This window comes from Archocentrus centrarchus, chromosome 9 (genome assembly GCF_007364275.1).
Source record: "Archocentrus centrarchus isolate MPI-CPG fArcCen1 chromosome 9, fArcCen1, whole genome shotgun sequence".
Lineage (NCBI taxonomy): Eukaryota > Metazoa > Chordata > Actinopteri > Cichliformes > Cichlidae > Archocentrus > Archocentrus centrarchus.
The window spans coordinates 19,192,006-19,210,075 of NC_044354.1; the positions used below are offsets into that span (position 1 = coordinate 19,192,006).

The window sequence follows — 18,070 nt, forward strand, 5'->3', positions numbered from 1 at the left end:
ACCCTTGTCTTGTGCTGACTCTCCTGCAATCTTTTCTGCCTCTTGCAGCTGCTGGCTGGTCTGGCGCTCCAGTCTGGGGTCTTTCTTTGTCCCTGCTGGCCTGGTGGTGTTGGTGACCTGGATCTATTTCCTGTGCACTGTTTTTCGCCTGAGGCACCGAGGGGCCGAAGAATGCACAGGAACCACTCTGTCTTCTCCTGTGACTGAGAGCCAACCTGCGCTGGCAGGAAGTACCAGCCTGCTCTCCACAGACTCAGTGGCAGGACCTGTACACCCTGTTATGTCTCCAGAGGATCAGTACTCACTGAAGACACAGTTCTCTGTGCTGGTGGCCACCCACTTCCTGTTTGTGGCTCTGTGGTGGTGTGCAGCCATGGCAGTGTGGCTTACTGGTCACACTAGCCTGTTGTTTAGCTGTCTCTATGGGATAGTTGCCACAGTTTTGGGGGTTTTCCTGGTGGTGCACCACTGCTTCCGGCGACAAGATGTGCAGGCCTCTTGGCTGGCTTGTTGCCCAGGCTATCACCGCCCCCACCCAATGTCTACCTACACACATACCTGCACTACTGGGAGTGGGGTGCAGACGTCCGAACAGGGATCCCAGCTTTTTATCAACTGCCACCCACCTGGTGACTCTCATAACTCTTCTTCAGCTAGATCATCATCCACACCAAGTGGGATCAGCAGTGTGGCCCCAGGGCCTTGCAAGCTCACCAACCTGTTGCAGGTGACACAAGACAATCCAAACGGCACTTCACGTGTCCCTACAGGCAACAACACTAGCACCAGTACTGACAATATCACCAAGCCAACAAACAATATTAATTCCACAGTCCCAGGACATCCCCAAAGAAGGAAAGCAAGCAGCAGAACTAAACAAGGGAGTAGTCAGTATTATCATCGGGGTGAGGGCAGAGGTCACTATCGTCTCAAAGCTCTAAGGGCTGCTGGAGGTGGGGGCAGTCTTGGAGCTTTAGGGCCTACAGGTTTAGAGCACCTCAGTTCATCACATGCTGTTTACAAACAGGCCACAAGTGAGAATGGAAGCATTCACCACAGCCTCTCAGAGAACCAGGCCAGCATGCTGACAAACGGGAAACGGGTGGGAGAATCAGTTGCTACCAGCCCCTCGGAGGGAAGTGACGGGGGCAGCAGCGGGAGCCGCAAACCCTTCCCACTGCTGCCATCTATGGCCAGCCGAGTGGCCATGCAAAACGCTCAGAGACGATGCGCCAGCAGAGACAATTTAAAACTGGCGGCATCTGCAGAAACTAAGCGCTGCTCCTACCCTTTGAACGGTGACACTACCACTGTACCAGGGGCCACCGGCCAAAATGGCACCCTGAAAAAATCGGTGTTAGAGCTGGAGCAGGACATGAGCGGCACAGACCAATCACAGAGCTCCGTTGGAATGAAGAGTGGTTTGTGGAAAAGTGAAACCACAGTGTAAAATGTGCTTACATGTGAACATCTATGCATGTCCTTAATGAACTCCTAAATGACTGGGTTATTTTTTAATGGTCTCTTAATAATGATCTAATTTAAGATATAGTATCATGAAGGCATCCAGGACCCTAAACTGGTACTTTTGCCTCAGTAGCGTTGAGAGTTTGCTGTGAAATGATTAAAAAAATTACTAAGGCAGGTGTTTTTATTGTCATTTTTCAAAAATAAGATACACATTTATCTTACAAAAATGTACACAGCATTTCTGAAATTGGCATATGATGCTGATTTTAGATGCCTGTTGAGAGCTTTAATGTTTTAATTGTGATTTTTCTATGCATATCAACTCTAGCATGAAATCAGTTACAAGAGGGGCCATTTCCAAAGTCAAGCTCTATGCATTTAATCTGTGGACAAACTTTCAGCCTTATATGTGCTTCCAGTAACTGGTTGTGTTGCTCACGTATGCACTTCTGTGCTTTCTGTCAGTTTATGCTTCAGTGTGCATGTGTGCGTGTGTTTGTATGCTCACACAAAATAGAGGATTTGCATGAGTGTGGTTGTACAGAATCTCAGAGTGAAATAAAAATGCTATGCGAGACTTTTAAATCTAAAAATGAAATGTTTCCTTTTCATTTCTGTTTACTCCCATGAGCACGGCCAGAGCTTCTCTCGTGATAAATTCAGATTATATCCACTCAGACCTCATCTGATCTAATACCTGAATGACTGCCACCTCCTGGATAGCAGAGGAACTTTTCAGTCATTGGACTGATCATGCCTTGTGAATCACCTAAAGTATATTTTTCTGGGTTTTACAATGTCAAATGTTTCCAGCCTTTAAGTTTGGTGTGCTGGTGGAGCTGTCTAATACAATATATATAGGGTATAGCCTTCACATTTGAGTTGACTCACAAATCCAAAGCCATACTTCTGTTTTATATGCTTTTTAATGCACTTGTAATTCAGGAAATTACATCAACAGGAAACGGTATTTCTGGTGTCCACCTCCTTGTCACTTTTCTTCATTGTTCTCTGGGTCACACACCCTGTGTTGTTACACTTGCTGCCATGTCATAATATGCTCAGTCTGTGGCATATTGTATTGTACAGGTGTGGTATGACCTTGTTCGTTATCCCCAGACAGCAATTTCAATTGAAAGACTTGTCTTGCTCAGTTAGTGTCAAGAGCTATAAGTATACATCTAATCTTAATGTTGCCTGTCTATCAGTAACTATGCTTTTGTTAAAATTTTCCAAGATGCAAGTTGTATGCAAGACATGTGTTTATTTTATACATGCCCTCTGGATTCTAAATATATATATCAGGGCACTAAAAGAAATCTCTTTCATTTCTGATGCATTTTTTTTTCTGTGTGCCAAAAAATATATATATGTTGGTAAAGAATGGAGCCACAGCTTGTTGTTTTTTTGTTTGTTTTTTTCAATAATTCACATCTCTAATTATTTATAACTGAATGTTACAATTTGTAAATAATCCAAGCATCTTCATTTACTGAAATATCCAGTGGTGTGTACTTTATTTTGCAATTACACAAGCCCACAAAAGCCCAGTATTATTGTGGTCATATGAAATATTGTGTTTTTAAAATGACGTTCAAACCATTAAAGGGAAATTGCCTGAATATTATTTGCAGTGACTTAAACTTTGTTGATAAAGGCCCGGTTGGCCCTTTTAAATGAATGCCTTAACTGCTTAAGAAATGTTTTTATTATTGTCATTTTAGACCTAACATAAAGTTATAATAAAATAAAAAATGTCTCTTAAGCGCTTAATTACCGTCACTGGACTCAGTTCGGTGGTAAATGTCGACCTGTTTTAGTCTTCCATGACTTTTCCCAGGGTAAACTGATTCCTGGTCAGTGTTTGTCAGTGCTGGTTAACGGTCTACGAGTTCCTACCGCCTTCCTCCTCTGCTTTCCAATCACTAACTGACTTTTTATAAGCGACAGAAAAAATAGCCAATCAGAGAGCTATATGCAGAGTATGGGTGGGAACTCCTTACATCAGGGAAGTAAACTATTCAACTTGGTGGAAAGAATTGTGTTTATAAAAAGCCTCTTGAAGGATTTAGTCGCACTACAGTCCTGGTTGGTTTAACCAGGCTGGTATTAGCGGATAAATGGTAAACTGAGTGTTAACTGAACTCAAATGTTATGAGAGGTTGAAGCATTGTTTCTCGAAGAGGAGGGAGAAGTATTACGACACCAAACCGAGCTTCCCGAACTGAAGTCAAGCTAGGTAACCAACACCTAAAGCCGCAGAGGACGCCGAAGGTGAACAAACCGAGTTCAAGAAAAGGTTAACCGGTTGTCTGTTTTATTGAGGTATTTTTCGTGACAGTTCTGATTAACTTTAGGTAAAGCTTGACGGACTTTAGCGATGTCTCTGGGCGACCAGAGCCAGCAGTGGTATCCTACGAGTGTCCAGGTAACGGTGCACCAGGCTCGGAACCTGCGTGTCAAGGGCAAGAATGGCACCAACGACTCTTACACCATCATCCAGGTGGCCAAAGACAAGTTTTCTACCTCCGTGGCTGAGAAAAGTATCGATCCGGTGTGGAAAGAAGAGGCTTCGTTCGACCTGCCGCTCTTCCACCCGGGAAACGCTGAGCGCTGTACGCTGTATATCATAGTAATGCACCGTGCCCAAGTGGGGCTGGACAAGTTCTTGGGCCAAGCTGTGATAAACCTGCTGGAGCATTATGACAACAAGTCTCGCAAAAAGACAGAGTAAGTGACAGCCGAGCAATTTTCCTGTTTCACCATTGGTTAGGGATGGCACCCATTAGGCACCCATTCTGACAGTGTGTGAATAAGTCCTCTTTACGTTTATAATGAGTCTGGGTTTCAGTAGCAGCATCATCCTTAGGAGCACTGCAGAATGAAAAATGTCCATCCAAGTAGCTTTCGTTTCAGAGCGTCATGTGATGTAGCCAAGACCATAAAACTTTAAAGGCTGGGTTAATTGTATTATTTCTAGGAAGAGGTAGGTAACCTGATATCGGGTTGGTTTACACACCTTTCTCTAACTGGTATTAATTTAACTCTATATTGTGCTGAGACCCCCATTTCCCACTGAGGGGATGAAGCCAAACAGACTTTAAAGGAGCTGGCATCTCAAAAATGTTACAGCCAAAGTGGCACCAGTTTTATTGTGGCTAACCTTTCATATGTCACAGTGTAATTCCAGTGGTGTACATTAACTTTCAAATTCACTGGATAGTTAAATTGCATTTTTGCCCCTCAGCTATAGAATTGAACTTTGTTTCAGCTCTTCTAAGAAGCCATTAACATACCTAATGTGGTTTATAAAACCCTGTCTGATGATCTAGTTTACTAACATGGTAACAGCACAAAGTATGAAACATTTTACTACCATTTGATGAAACACCAGGTTAGCTTGTATCCAATTAAAAGGAATTCGAGGAGAATCTGTGTAAATGTTTGTAGTAAAGCAGCAGCACTGATGAAAAGTCACTGAGAATTTCATTTTGTGAAAACTCAGGAGAGTCCTTTGGCATGTGCAGTGACTAATATCCTAGCCTTTGTGTTTATTGCTTTACTGAGCTTGCAACTGCAGGGCTTATCTGGAGAAGATGAGTTTCTAGACATACTTGAATAATTTAGTGTTTTGATGGCATTTGTTTTGGTTTGCTATTAACATTAAACATGACCATGGGTGGAGTTTCTGTCCTCTTCCTCTTCCTTTGTTCTTTGTGTCTGGTTTGAAAAAAAACAAAAAAAACAAAACAGCACTGCCTTGCTGGGAAAATTGTATGAGATAATTCTTTCCTTTGCTTGTCAGCCATCATTGGTCCAACCCTGCATGCATGTTGGCAACTTTAACTGCTACTGCTTGATGATGGAGGCCTACCTTAAAGTCACTTAGGTGTCGTTAATGCTGGGCATTCCACAAGGCTGTTTACTAGTTTAAAATTTGTCTGCTCACACCCAGAAGCATTACATGAATCGTGCTGACATCTGTGGCGTGACGCAGCATGGGTGTGACGTGAGTGTAGCATGACTCGTGATTAAAACCTGGCTTTAGTGTTGAGTTGTTTTGCACACCCTCCTATGTAAAATAAATGTTAAAAATAAAGATGGTTTATGTTGGGATAATTAGTAAAGCTTTCGCAGCATGACCTTTGGTAATGTATGAACAAGTGAGGCAAAGGTTGCAACTTCTTGGTAATTGCTTAGCCAAGGGGAGTTGATATGGTTCTGAAATGACCTCATGCTCTTGATTATTGTACCATCATATCTGAAATGTTATCTTATGTTTGCTCAGTTTTTTTTTTTTCCCTGTTAATGTCAAAAGTTCATTCCTAGCAGTTTCCATTTCATATCTGAGCTCCTTGTTCTCTTGCCTTGTCTTGCTCTCCCTGTTCTGTAAGATCCAGAATGCATGCAGGGGTATTGGATGTTGCTGGTTTTCCTTTGAAGTGTGTGGTGTTAGATTACTATCCTGCTCCCCTGTTGTGCTGATACAGGGTGTGACACTGAAGGCTTAGTTTTCCAGCTGAAATAGAACCTGATACTTTCCCTCTAATACAAAACAGTCTAGTGAGATGAAATTAGGTTTCAAGGCCACACATCTTGAGATTGGCAAATTGATTTTATTTTTATTTATTTATTTTACTATTGACAGTGATCAAGTATTCAGTTTAAGAATTTACTTGGATTTACTCCTTTTTGCAGCTTCATTTTTTTTTTCCATGAATAAAATTTTTATTATATTAATATACCAGATTGTTTCTTTCAAAGATCCTCTGAAACTTCAATTTTCACGAGTAATGGACATTGAGCTGTACTGCAATATGCTCGAGCTACAAGTAATGGTTATTTTTACACCCTATTGTCCTAAACCCAGTGTTTACTGTCACAAAGGACAAAGCAGGAAATCCCAGCTGTTTAAAAGCTTAAACCTGCAAGTGGTTGAAAGTTGTGCTGAAACACTCAGCTTAAATGATGAATGTATTGTCCAGGTTTCAGCTAATAGGTTCATCTCTAGATATTATTTATGCAGTTTTTGCATTTTAAAAACATCAAGCAGTTACCAGCTCAATGCTGCTTTCATTTGTCTCCACAGAGGCAGTAAGGGTGAGATCTCAGGCAGCTACATTTCCACACGGAGAGCATGAGAGGGCAAATAGAACCCCAGAATGGGTTTCTTCTAGCTCTAGACTGTTTTAGATAAATATTATCGGATAGTCCTGACCAATATGAGTATACATGATAAACAAATCACAAAAGACTGCCTAAAACTCAAAGAAAAATCATTTTATTTACATGCACCCCCATCAGCTGGATAACATTAGATCAGTTTACATTTAAAAGACTTATTTGTGGTGCTCTAGCTTTTGCTTTTGTCCCCCACCCACCCAGTGCCTGAGACATTAAAAAAAAATACTGGTACTGACTGTTCTGTGTTTTGTTGCCTGTAGCTGCAGCCTCTCGTCGCTGACACACACTTAGTGAGCAGTGAGGAGGTGGTGGAGACTGTGCCCCGGTGAAGTGGTATACTGTTTTTAGAGTTCTTGATAACTGTGTTTGTTATTATGATTGCAATCAAAACCTTTGCAAACAAAAAAATCCAACAAGAGTCTTTCATCAAACCCCTTTTTTGGGAAGCATAAACACTGTAAGTTAAAAGGGAAAAAAAAAAAAAGCAGTTATTTCAGGTGCTCCCATCTGTAACTGCTATACACAACCACAGCTTGTTGGGCTGGTATGAGTTATTTAGAACATGCAAAAATAAACAAACTGCTAGTTTAGTTTGCAACATATCTTTAAGTTTGACAGATTCATAGCTTCAGGCTTACAGCAACTGCCCCTCTCTCTCTCTCGCTCTAGCAGCAATACCTGCAGCAGTACACCAATCTGAGCATCAGAGTAATGAGGACAAGACGACTGACAGTGACTGTGTTCTGTAGTTTTTAATCCTCCCGCGTAAAATAAAGCGGGAGGATATTGCAACATACTGCCTGTTTGTCCATTTGTCTGTCTCTTCAAAGATGTGCAACACGAACTGGAATATGTGTCATTTCCTTACTAATTCAGGGGTGACTAAAAGTATTTGGATAAATGTTCAGGGCAAGGCTTCCAAGTTAGCAATTAGGCAAAAATAATTTTTCAGAAAGTATTAAGATGTCTGCTGAAGGCTTTTCTATTATGAAACGGACCTGTAATGTTATCCTGACTTCTACATTTATTTTATATTTTCATGAACCGCATTAGGATATCCCCATCGGTGTCAGCGTTTATTTTGATGTTTGAAAGCATCAAAGTTGACTGAAAATGGCATATTCTTCGTTTTTGTGACTAACAATTTCACGTTAAAAGTATTCTACATGTTTCTGTGAAAATCTCAGGCTTTTACCTTTAATAGTTTTTGAGATATTCATGTTCAAACATTGCCTCAGTGAATCATTCTCCCACAGTCCAAAACCATACCGTTACTGTGGTTAGGTTAATTGGTGATTCTAAATTTACCATAGGTAAATTATTATATTCATACTCGTGGCTGGTGAATAATTTCTCACAGAAGAAGAGAGAACCCCCACAAACTACAGGAACCACTGAGTTGAACTCTAAAGCTTATATGCACAATTCAGTATTTGTATATTTGTTGCATGTCATGTCATCATGGCAGCATAGAACAATTTTAGCACACTGCCATATCATATCATGCAGACCTAATGTTTGACCAGTTCCAACTGCCGCAGAGCCAGTTCTCAGGGTTGGGTCATGTGTTCAGACACCTGAGTCACAAAGAGCACAACAGTGGTGCTGAAGCACTTCCCACCCATAAATTTAGAATCGCCTAATATTGATTTCAGACTAAACTTTCCTGCAGACTATTTTAACGGGACTAGATGTGGAACATTTTTAGCCAAGTTCAGCCTATTTTACTGTGTTTATATCTTGTCTTTTTTTTTATTTTATTATTATTATTGGCTGAATCCTCCCCATTGGCTGGTGTTGGTTCACAGGATAAGCGTGTTTGTTAATCATTACACACGAAAGAGAAGCTATCAACATTTAACAGGGAAACCTGTCCAGCAAGACCAGTGAGCTCATCTGTCAGGGAGGAGGCTTTATATATCTGTGCAAACAATGCAGAACTTGGAACAACTCGACAGCTGGTTAATACTTGTATAATGCATGGTGTCTTTGCAGTCATCTTAGTGCACACCCTGGTGTATTTGATGAAGACAAGAATACAGAGCTATTTCTTGCCTGACCTGTGAAAGTGTTGTCGCCGTGTCCTTGCGCTTTGTCTCGGTTAACAATTGTTTGCTTTGGCATTCTTGGTTTAGGGTGGGAGATGAGGAATGTTTGAATTAGAGTCAGCTTAACTTTAATTACGTCACGTGCTTCACAGCAGCTCCCTGCATGTTTGAGGAATGCTGTTTCACTCCCATGCTTGTTTCCTAGCTGTTTTCCCCACAAAAAAAGTCCGTCTGCATGTCTGCTACATGACAAATAAATGAGGTGACTGTGATCTTCATTTAAATTGCAGATTTGGTGCCTGATTAGGACTACGCAAAGAGTTGTGTGGTAATAGATAGCTTTTGTGACCCCAATTTATATTATGCAAGGACAGATTGAACTTTAATAAGATCCACATAATGCTGCATAAATAAAATCAAGCTGTGACCTTTACTTCATGTGAAACTGTTAGAGGAATGTGCTGTGAAACAAAAAGGTTAAAGAGGGGAAAGGCTCAACAAAATGGGTGCGTCTGCTAAACGATTAGCACATCTAATAATAACAAGGTTTTGAGCAAAGGCTTTATACCCCTTATAATGTCTTTGCTTTGAATAACAGAGCAACAGTATGCAGCGGCGCTAACTGCTTGTTTTGGCTTGCTTTTAAACTGGCCTCTCCAGAACACTCTTACCTTTCCCTTATAGACAATAAGAGCTGATCCTGTACAACAGAGAGGACATGATGGGGGAGCCAGAACAAAGCTGTAATTGTTGAGCTTTATCTGCGCTTGGCATGGTACTCCCAACAGGAACTAAAACCAGCTGTACACCAGTTAATGACACTTATGACTCTCAGGTTTAACAATCAGCAGACAAATGCCAACAAAGCTGAAGTGTTTGAGGTCACAGGTGTTGGGAACCTGCTCATTTTTGTTCAGGATCAGGCTTTTTTTTTTTCTTCTTTCATGTGTGTCGTTCATAAAACTTTATTCAAGCCAAGCTAAAGTGATTCTTTTGGGTCAGATTAGTCCATAAAAGATCAATTTCACGACCAAAAACATGTTTTGACCAACACCCCAAAAATGACAGCGAAGTGCTACAGAACATTTCTGAAGCTGAAGTCAAAGAAAGTATTAAATTTAGCACAATAAATAACTTAAACATTCACACTGTAATAAAACAAAACTTTTTGGTGGATTGCCATATTATTGCAATCATTCCTTTTGTGTGTCTCTAATGCAGTGCATGTGAGAATTTGGACTTAATGGACTAACAAGGCTTGCGACAATTAAGAGTGTTTTCTCCTTGTTCAAAAACCTATTTTGAAAGTACTTCTATGTATATTTTCTATTATATTTTTGTTATTGTGTGGAAATAGGTTGATAATTACATAAAACAAAAAAAGTTGACTTGCACAGTGAGGAACTTATACAGGTTAGAGAATAAGAATGGTGACTCAGGGTTAAAGTATGAAGGAGTATTAAGGCAACAGAAGAAAATGTTTTTTTTAGAATTTTTAGAATAAAGTAGAAGTTTTGAATAAATTTGCAATAGTATTTCAGTTTCACCCCCCCTTTCCCAAAAGAAAAATGTGTGTGTGCATGTATGTGTGTGTGTTGGTATGTGTTAAGTTGTTAAGAATTCAGTTTTCTCACGTGGTTCATTATTTCTGACATTTGCAGATGGTTCAAGCTGGTGGACAAGACCGGAAAAGAGGACAAGGCACGAGGGGAGGTGCTGCTGGATATCCAGTTTATGAGAAACAACATGTCAGCTAGCATGTTTGACCTTTCCATGCAGGACAAACCACGCTCCCGCATCTCCAAGCTGAAGGACAAAGTCCGTGGAAAGAAAAAGGACGGCTTCTCCGACTCGGCATCAGCAATTGTACCCTCTGTCAGCCGGGTCCTCACAGACAGTGAGGGCGAGGCTGATGCGCAGTCACTCAGCCAATCTCCAGAAGCAAAAAAGAAATCTAAGCTCAAAACCCTCTTTGCCCCCAAATCAAACTTGCAGCGTAACATGTCACAGTCCATGTCCACACTGGGGACTCTGCCTGAGAAGAATTCATCTCTGAGTGGCAGCCGCTCATCTGGCCTCAATGTAGACTCTCCTGATGGTAATTTAACCTCTATTTTCTGTTTACTGCACTGTTGCCAGGGCAAGTTGTGTAATGTTGTTTTGCATGTCAACAATGATGTCATGCCTCACTGTCTCTCCCCCCACAGTTAAGAAGAAATTCAAATTCCTGGGACACAAACGAACCGGCAGCTCTGACAGCAAGGTGTCTTTGGGTCCTTTCTCCTTGCTTGGCCGCTCTAAGCAGAGCAACAGTGACCTGAATAACTTGTGCATCAATGGCAGCCATGTGTATGCAGAGGAAACAGAACCCAAGAGTGGATCTACACTCAGTCTGAACAGTTCAGGCCAAGGCTCTGTTGAGGATGTCCACAAACACACTTCTGATTTCTCTGCAGATCCCTTCAAAAGTGTATCTGTCCCGTCCTCTAAGCATGAGTCCACAGATTTTTCAAGCTCCAGAGACTCCACAGATAGAGCTTCACAAGAACAACAGCACCATCAAGAGGAGGAAAGAAGGCAAGCAGAAGAAAGGCGCATAGCAGAAGCAAAGAGGATGGAGGAAGAGGTGAAACACAAGGCACAGCTTAAGAGGCTGCAGGAAGAAGAGGAACGTAGACAGCAAGAGGAACAGGAGAGAAAAAAGCGCTTCCAAGAGGATGAAGCCAGAAGGAAGAAACAGATGGAAGAGGAAGCGAGGAGAAAGCAAGAAGAGCAACGCAAAGTAATGGAAGCAGCAGAAAATCAGCGGCTTGAGGAGGAGCGTCACCGAGCAGAGGAGCAGAAGCGTCAGGAGGAGGCGTCCATGAGTGATAGGCTGTCATCCCTGTTTGGAATGATCAGAAAGAAGGAGGAGAAAAAGGAAGAGGTCCAGCAACAAGCTAAAGAGGAACAGCTTCCGACTCCAGCAACTAGTTTGGATGCACCAGATCCAAAGCAACCCGTCTCCCATCGTTCCACCAACCCGTTTGAGGACATTCCCCTCAGCTCAGATGTTTCTCTAAGCAGCAATACAATCTCAGATGATCATCAGATATCCAGCAGCAAGCCACAACCCTCCTCTGCCATGGTCTTCCTCAACCGCACTGCAAAAGTGTCTGCAGTCAAACCCAGGTAGGCCTTCTTCTTATTACACTGCACAAAGCACTTTCATCTGCTCACTCTGCACTAAATGTACGTCATGATGTCATCACGTTAGGTTCTGACCCTGGTGTTGCTGTTGGTTGCTTGTAGTCACATTATGCTTGAATGGAACTGAATATTCTTGCAAGTGAAATTTTGCACATACTGCCTTTAAGTAAAGGAAGCCCGACACTAACTGCAAAATAAAAAAAAATTAAAAAAATTCCTCTTCATTGTTGCCCATTCACAAAAAAGACCAAAGCATGTTTTATTCAGTTTTGCTGTGCATCATGTCTATCAACACTGAAACCTGGAAATTCATAACCTTCTTATTTGATTTTGCTTTTGTCATGAGTTACCAAAACTCTAAACGCCATCCTCTAATGGCCGACGAACCTGTGGAACCGGTTTGGTGTGTACAGATTAGTATGTGGGTGGGGTTTTAGTGTGTGAACATGTTGTGGAACAAGTTGTAGACTGAACATAGTTCATAAGGAGTGATCAGGTCTTAGTGTTGCCTTCTGTGGTTGATTAGATTTTTTTTTCTTTTAGAGTGTGTTAGTATTTTTTTAGTATCAGTGTTTGTGGACTGGATTGGACTGGAATTTTTATATCTGAATCATAATGGTAGGTCACTGAGCTTTTTATTGCTGCTATTGTTGCAATAGTCTTTGATTTCCAAAATGTTCAGAGATTCAGGCAATGAAAGATCTTACATCATTTAGTTGTGTTTTTTTCCCTTTACATTTTGTTGCAGTGTTTGGTCTGCATACATGTAACATCTAAGGAGGATGATCTCATTGTTGTGGACAGTCATTACACTGTTACAGTAATTTGAAAACTTGTAAATATGAACTGCTTCATCTGTATGTTGGTCATTGAACAGTGGACTAATTTATGAGAAAATATGTTATAATACTTTATAATGCTAGCAGTCCATTTCACTACAAATCTGTAACAGTTTTTGTCATAAATCATAAATTTATGAGTTCAACTTCATAAGTTGAAGTTGTGAAGCGTTTATTGATTGTTTTAAATAAGAGCTACAGTACATTATCTGAGCCAAAATGTAGATGGGAATTTATTAGATGTGTTACCATCTTGTTGACTTGTTATCTGCTGGTTAAATTGGTGACGGGTTGTATACTGGTGAAATTGAGGGTGCCAGTAATGACCTGTAGGCCTTTGTTTTCACTCCTTGGCAGATTGGCTCAATCTTTGGAGCCTGAACCTGCTGATTTCCAAAACCCCAGTCAGCTGTGTCCTTCCCCAGCCAACTCTGAGTCCACCCTCCCCAGTGTCCCATCTGGGTCCCCCGATACTTTCTCCAGCCTCCACTCATCTTTAACTCCGAGAAATAAGAGTCAAATCCCATCTGGTTCTCCTCGTGGCAACACAGAGAATTTGTCGCCTGTGGGATCTGAGCGATCTTCACCCACCATGGGAGATCAGAAGAGAAGGGTTCTCCTGCCACCCTCATATGGGACCCAAACCAAAGGAAATCTTGCTCCTGTCAGAGAGATTCAGAATCCTGCTTATGAAGAACCAGAAGAACCACAGCCAGGCAAGAAATCTATACCACTTCCTGATTATGAAACCCTCTTTCCTCAGAGGAGACATGGAGTCCAAGGACAGACTAAATGGGATCATATAATTGCTGAGGTCAATCAGAAGCACAGGGATGCTTCACCTGTACTCATGGGTCCAGAGGTGAGTGTGGATAATCCAGTGGAGTACAAACCAAGTCCTAGGTCTTCTGTATCACAGGAGAGCCCTACCATGAGGCATTCCCAAACAAGACCTCAGGAGACCAAACCTGTGTCAACAAAAAAAGCACCAGCCCCAACTCCTCCTAAACAAGCAGCATCTCCACTTTCTCACTCAGCAACAGATTTCAGTCAGAAAAAAAGCCTCAGTGTTTCTCAACAATCTCCAGTGACCCCTAGTAAACCTGCAGCCCCAGCATCTGTAAGAACTGACACCTCAAGCAGAGGGACATCCGGAGATGGTGCGAGAAAGGCGTTGCAACCTTCACCCGCACCCGCACCTGCACCCAGAACACCAAGCCCAATGGATAAAATTCCTTCAGGTGATCAAAGGAAAGCGCAAGCCACCGTGCATAAAGAAGCACCCACAGCTAAACCCAGACAAAGGTCAAGTGCCAACGAGCCAACAAAGGAACAACAACCTGTGAGCAGTAACATTTCAGCAGTATCTAATTCAAGTGTGAGCGCCATGGACAAAAATATAAAGAACTTTGTAGAGCTGGACCCATTCCCCAGTACTGATCTCCCTTTGAGAGATCCATGGGCACAGCAGAAGCAGAACAAAGAAGATTCACTTTTTACTCTCAATGCACGGAAAGAGCCGACATCTCAAGATCAAAGAATAACGGAAGATGATTTTGATCAAATTTTCAGTCAAAAACTATCAGATCCCTTTGCTAGTTTTAATGGCAGTGATTCAAGCAAACAGAACGAGTCAAGGAAAATGGATGATGAGTCAAAACTAGACAGTCCTGCTTTTCAAAGGAAGAATTCACAAAGAGGAAAGAAGAGTCCCCCATCCACAGCACCCTCGCAACAAATACCACCCACAGCCAATCAGAGTTTCAGAGATGACCCGCTGCAGCCTCACACCGATTTTAAAACACAGAGCAGTTTCAGTGAAGGAGAGGATCTTTTTGGAGCCAAAAACTTTTTTGAAACCTTACAGCCTCTTCAAGTAGTTCTGGAGGAACCAGAAAGCTTGTCTGGGGGAAAGGAACCTTTGCGAGCATGGGTCTCACCCTCTGATGTTCAGCATGTCAGTACTCAGAATAGCAATGGAAGCGGGCTAGCCATAAATTCACGCAGGTGAGATTGACTAGGCTATTTTCAAAGTTGGTCTTTGAGGACTGTTGATCTTGATTTGCTTCTGAACATGATGCATTGCACATGGTGCTGTTGGACTGGGAGGCAAATAAGTTGTTGGGATTTACCTTGTGGTGTTGTGGCTTTTTTTTTTTTTTTTCTTTCTTTGCTGTGATTTCTTGGACATTTTCTTCACGCTTGGTTTCAATCTAAATATTTAATGATGCACTTTTATCACAATGGCATAATGTGGAAAATGAAAAAGGAACACACACACACATTAAATTATTTTTCTCCTACACAAAATATTTCTTGATCATTTTCTGTGGGGTTTCTGTACCTCTTCTTCTACTTGCTTAGTAAGCTTCCAGGCTGATACAGTAATTTATGCCTTTTTTTTTTTTTTACAGGCCTCATCCCGTGAAGCCTATGAGCACATCAGAGAGCCAGAGCACCCATGCTAGAGATAAAGAGATAAAGGTCCGGGACAGCACACCAGGGAAGATAAAGGTACTGCGATGTTGGTATAATATACTGGCAGCTTAACTTAACTAGTCTACGTTGTGCCTCTTTTTAAAGTGACATTATGAAAAAATAAATGCCTGTTTCTGCTCTGAGGCAAATGGATTTTACACATCTCGATCTTCTGGCAGTCTGCTCTAAAAGTGATTTTTCCTTTGTTTAGCTAAATGAATCCATCAATACATTTTAATTAAACAAGCTTTTACCATATTATCATCTTTTCATTTAGATGATAGACTCAATGGGAAGTGGACCTTATACTCAGCTGACTCAGGAGGAGCTGATCACAATGGTAGTGAAGCAGCAGGCTGACCTTACCAAGAAGGACGCCAAGATTGTTGAGCTCGAGGAATACATAGACAACCTGCTGGTCCGCGTCATTGAGGAGAAACCCAGCATCCTGCAGTCCCTCAATGCTGAAAAGCCAGTGTAAAGGAATGTGTCCTGGAAGAGCTCCGCTTAAGGACTTATATCTGTTTCCTGTTTGTGTATGTACTGTATTATAAGACAGTGTCTCTATTAAGGTCTTAGCGCCTATGCACTTTTTTAGTTTCAGAAACAAATAAATACATTTGAGAGTGCAGGAGTGTTGTCTCTGAAGTGACAACATTATGATTAATAACAAGCAAGCAAGAAATCTTTAAATTAAAAAATTGAATGTATTTGTCTTGACACTAAGGTACTGGAACTCTTTGCATAATATGTTCATAAGTATGAGTAATGAACCCTGGATTTAAGCTTTAAAAGCACAGGTTTTTTAAGTCTATACACTGGGCACCCTTTAACTTTTCCTGTGTGGTGATTAATCACATTAATCATTCATGCATCTTTTCTTCCACCACTAAAGCCTTTATTTTTATTTTCTCGTGTCATCCTTATGAAAGCATGCATTTTATTTTTAAACCAGTTAACCACAGTCATTACATTGTACTCACCACATATGAATGTCACCTGGATATCCAGCCCTCAAAGACACTGTGCCTATTGTTGCTTCAGAGAGGTCTTACATAGAAAACCAGCAATGACTAAAACCAAGCAGCTGCTATGTTCTGAGCATATTTTGAATCTCATAGAGTTACAGCAGTTGTGTCTCCATTGTGTTAATATTTAAAATATTATGCAAGTCATGCCGCAGAATCCAGCTCTACTTAAACTAACAAGAAACTTTGATCACTGTGATGTTTTTTGTTGTCTTTTGTAAAATAAAAAAAATGAGATCAGAGAAAAAGTAAAAAGCTCATCTTAGTAATAACTAGCCTTATCTTTGTGTTTGAACTTCACTAATGATGCCTTTACAAACTAAACCTATTTGATGATAGCTTGGCAGAAATGATAGCAATATTAATCAGTGTGTCCAGAACTGTGCCTTCCAGCCTTTTTTTTTTATTTTTTTTTTTATTATGTATGATTTGTTCTTTTTCTGGAGTGAGCGCTCACTGAATGTACAGTCTGATCCATTCACTGTTTGTAATGCTACCGCTGATGTAAATGTCTGAAAGCAGTGATGCTGAGCACTGTTTTTACTTCAAATAAAGACTCTAATTATGCCACCGGATTGTACCTGTGGTCATTCACCATCGGTGTGTGTTTGAAAGAAATATACCACACATCTAAATGAAATATATGCGTAATTATGATTTCCCTCTCCAGGGAGGTACTAATTGCATTGAGAACTCCAGATGTTCTGTGTCTTCTAACTTCTGGCAGATTCATTTTATGCTCCTCATCTCCATACCCTCAAGGATGAGAAACCAATGTAGCCATGGCAACATACATAGCATGTTTTATTGTACACAATCGCAGTCTTTTAGGCATTTGAACATGTTTATTTTTTCACAGTATTATCAGTCTTTTGCGTTGTTCTTAGCATTTAAAGCAGAATGTCAAAAACAAATGTAAATGGGTCCGTAGCCATAGCTGCACCGCAAGAAAAGAAGTGTACAGATGTTTCCAGGCTTTACATTTTAAATGGCACAAAATGGCTTTGAGCTGCAATGATCAAGGTCCAGGCAGATGGCGAGCACTTGAACAATCAGCAGCTGTTGATCTCAATAAGCACTTGAACATTGCTGTGAATTTGCCAAGTCGGAGTTGGCCATCTGAGGATTCGCAGAGATGGTGGGGAAAACTTGGGATTCCACACAAGCTGAGGCAATGACAGTCACGTGTGCAAAACTGGAGAATTTATTTACACAGAAAAGGAAAATGTTTAAAACATTAAAAAAAAAACACTCAAGGATGATTTTTATTTCTAAGTTCGAACTATGAAATGTTTTGAAGTGTATATTTGTGCTACTGAAGCATGCCAACTTTAAGCGATCACACCCAGTTTTAGGTACTGACAGTTATGACCCTGCATGGCGGCCAACTTTGGGATATGAACTTTTCACACATGTGGCGCCCCCTAGAGGTAAAAGGCAATATATCTCAAAGCCTTCATGGCTCATTCCAAGTTTTGGAAGTGATCTACTTTGATTTTAAAAGAAATCAAAAGGAAAGGCATGTTGAGATTTCTTTAACAAGTTTAGATCGGCAAAGATTGTAGATTTTTTTTTTTTTTTTTTGATTTGGTTCCAAGTCCAGTAACACTTTTTTGTTTGTTTTTTTAAAGGCTGAAAAAAGTTGCAAAATTTACCATGTTTTGAGCACAAGACCAATTAAGAAAACACACCTTGATTATTATAGCAATAACTGGGTGAATTACATTATGTTTTCAGATCTAAGCACTGTGAACAATTTGGAGCCCTGAAATGTTTACATTTCACACTTTTCAGGAATGAGGAACAATAAGAATCTGAACAATTGCAGCCTGTG

At 40.9% G+C, this 18,070-nt stretch overlaps 2 protein-coding genes across 3 annotated transcripts in view; both read left to right on the forward strand.

The window, feature by feature from the left end:
- Positions 1-3,196, forward strand: part of adgra2 (adhesion G protein-coupled receptor A2) — a 41,561-nt gene extending 38,365 nt beyond the window's left edge. Inside the window, exon 19 of the mRNA XM_030738114.1 lies at positions 49-3,196. Within this exon, the coding sequence (XP_030593974.1) occupies positions 49-1,450 (1,402 nt within the window). The 3' untranslated portion in view covers positions 1,451-3,196. The remainder of the gene's footprint in view (positions 1-48) is intronic.
- A 271-nt stretch (positions 3,197-3,467) lies between these two features.
- Positions 3,468-16,806, forward strand: rab11fip1a (RAB11 family interacting protein 1 (class I) a). 2 transcript variants are annotated; one of them, XM_030738378.1, is made up of 7 exons: positions 3,468-3,744; positions 3,828-4,200; positions 10,364-10,800; positions 10,910-11,873; positions 13,088-14,737; positions 15,145-15,244; positions 15,486-16,806. In XM_030738378.1, exons 2-7 carry the CDS (start codon positions 3,851-3,853, stop codon positions 15,687-15,689), a joined length of 3,705 nt encoding a protein of 1,234 aa, XP_030594238.1. In that variant the 5' UTR covers positions 3,468-3,744; positions 3,828-3,850; the 3' UTR covers positions 15,690-16,806. The 2 variants fall into 2 exon arrangements, with proteins under 2 accessions (XP_030594238.1, XP_030594239.1); XM_030738379.1 differs by lacking the exon at positions 13,088-14,737 and having other exon boundaries at positions 3,468-4,200.
- Positions 16,807-18,070: the final 1,264 nt, after the last annotated feature.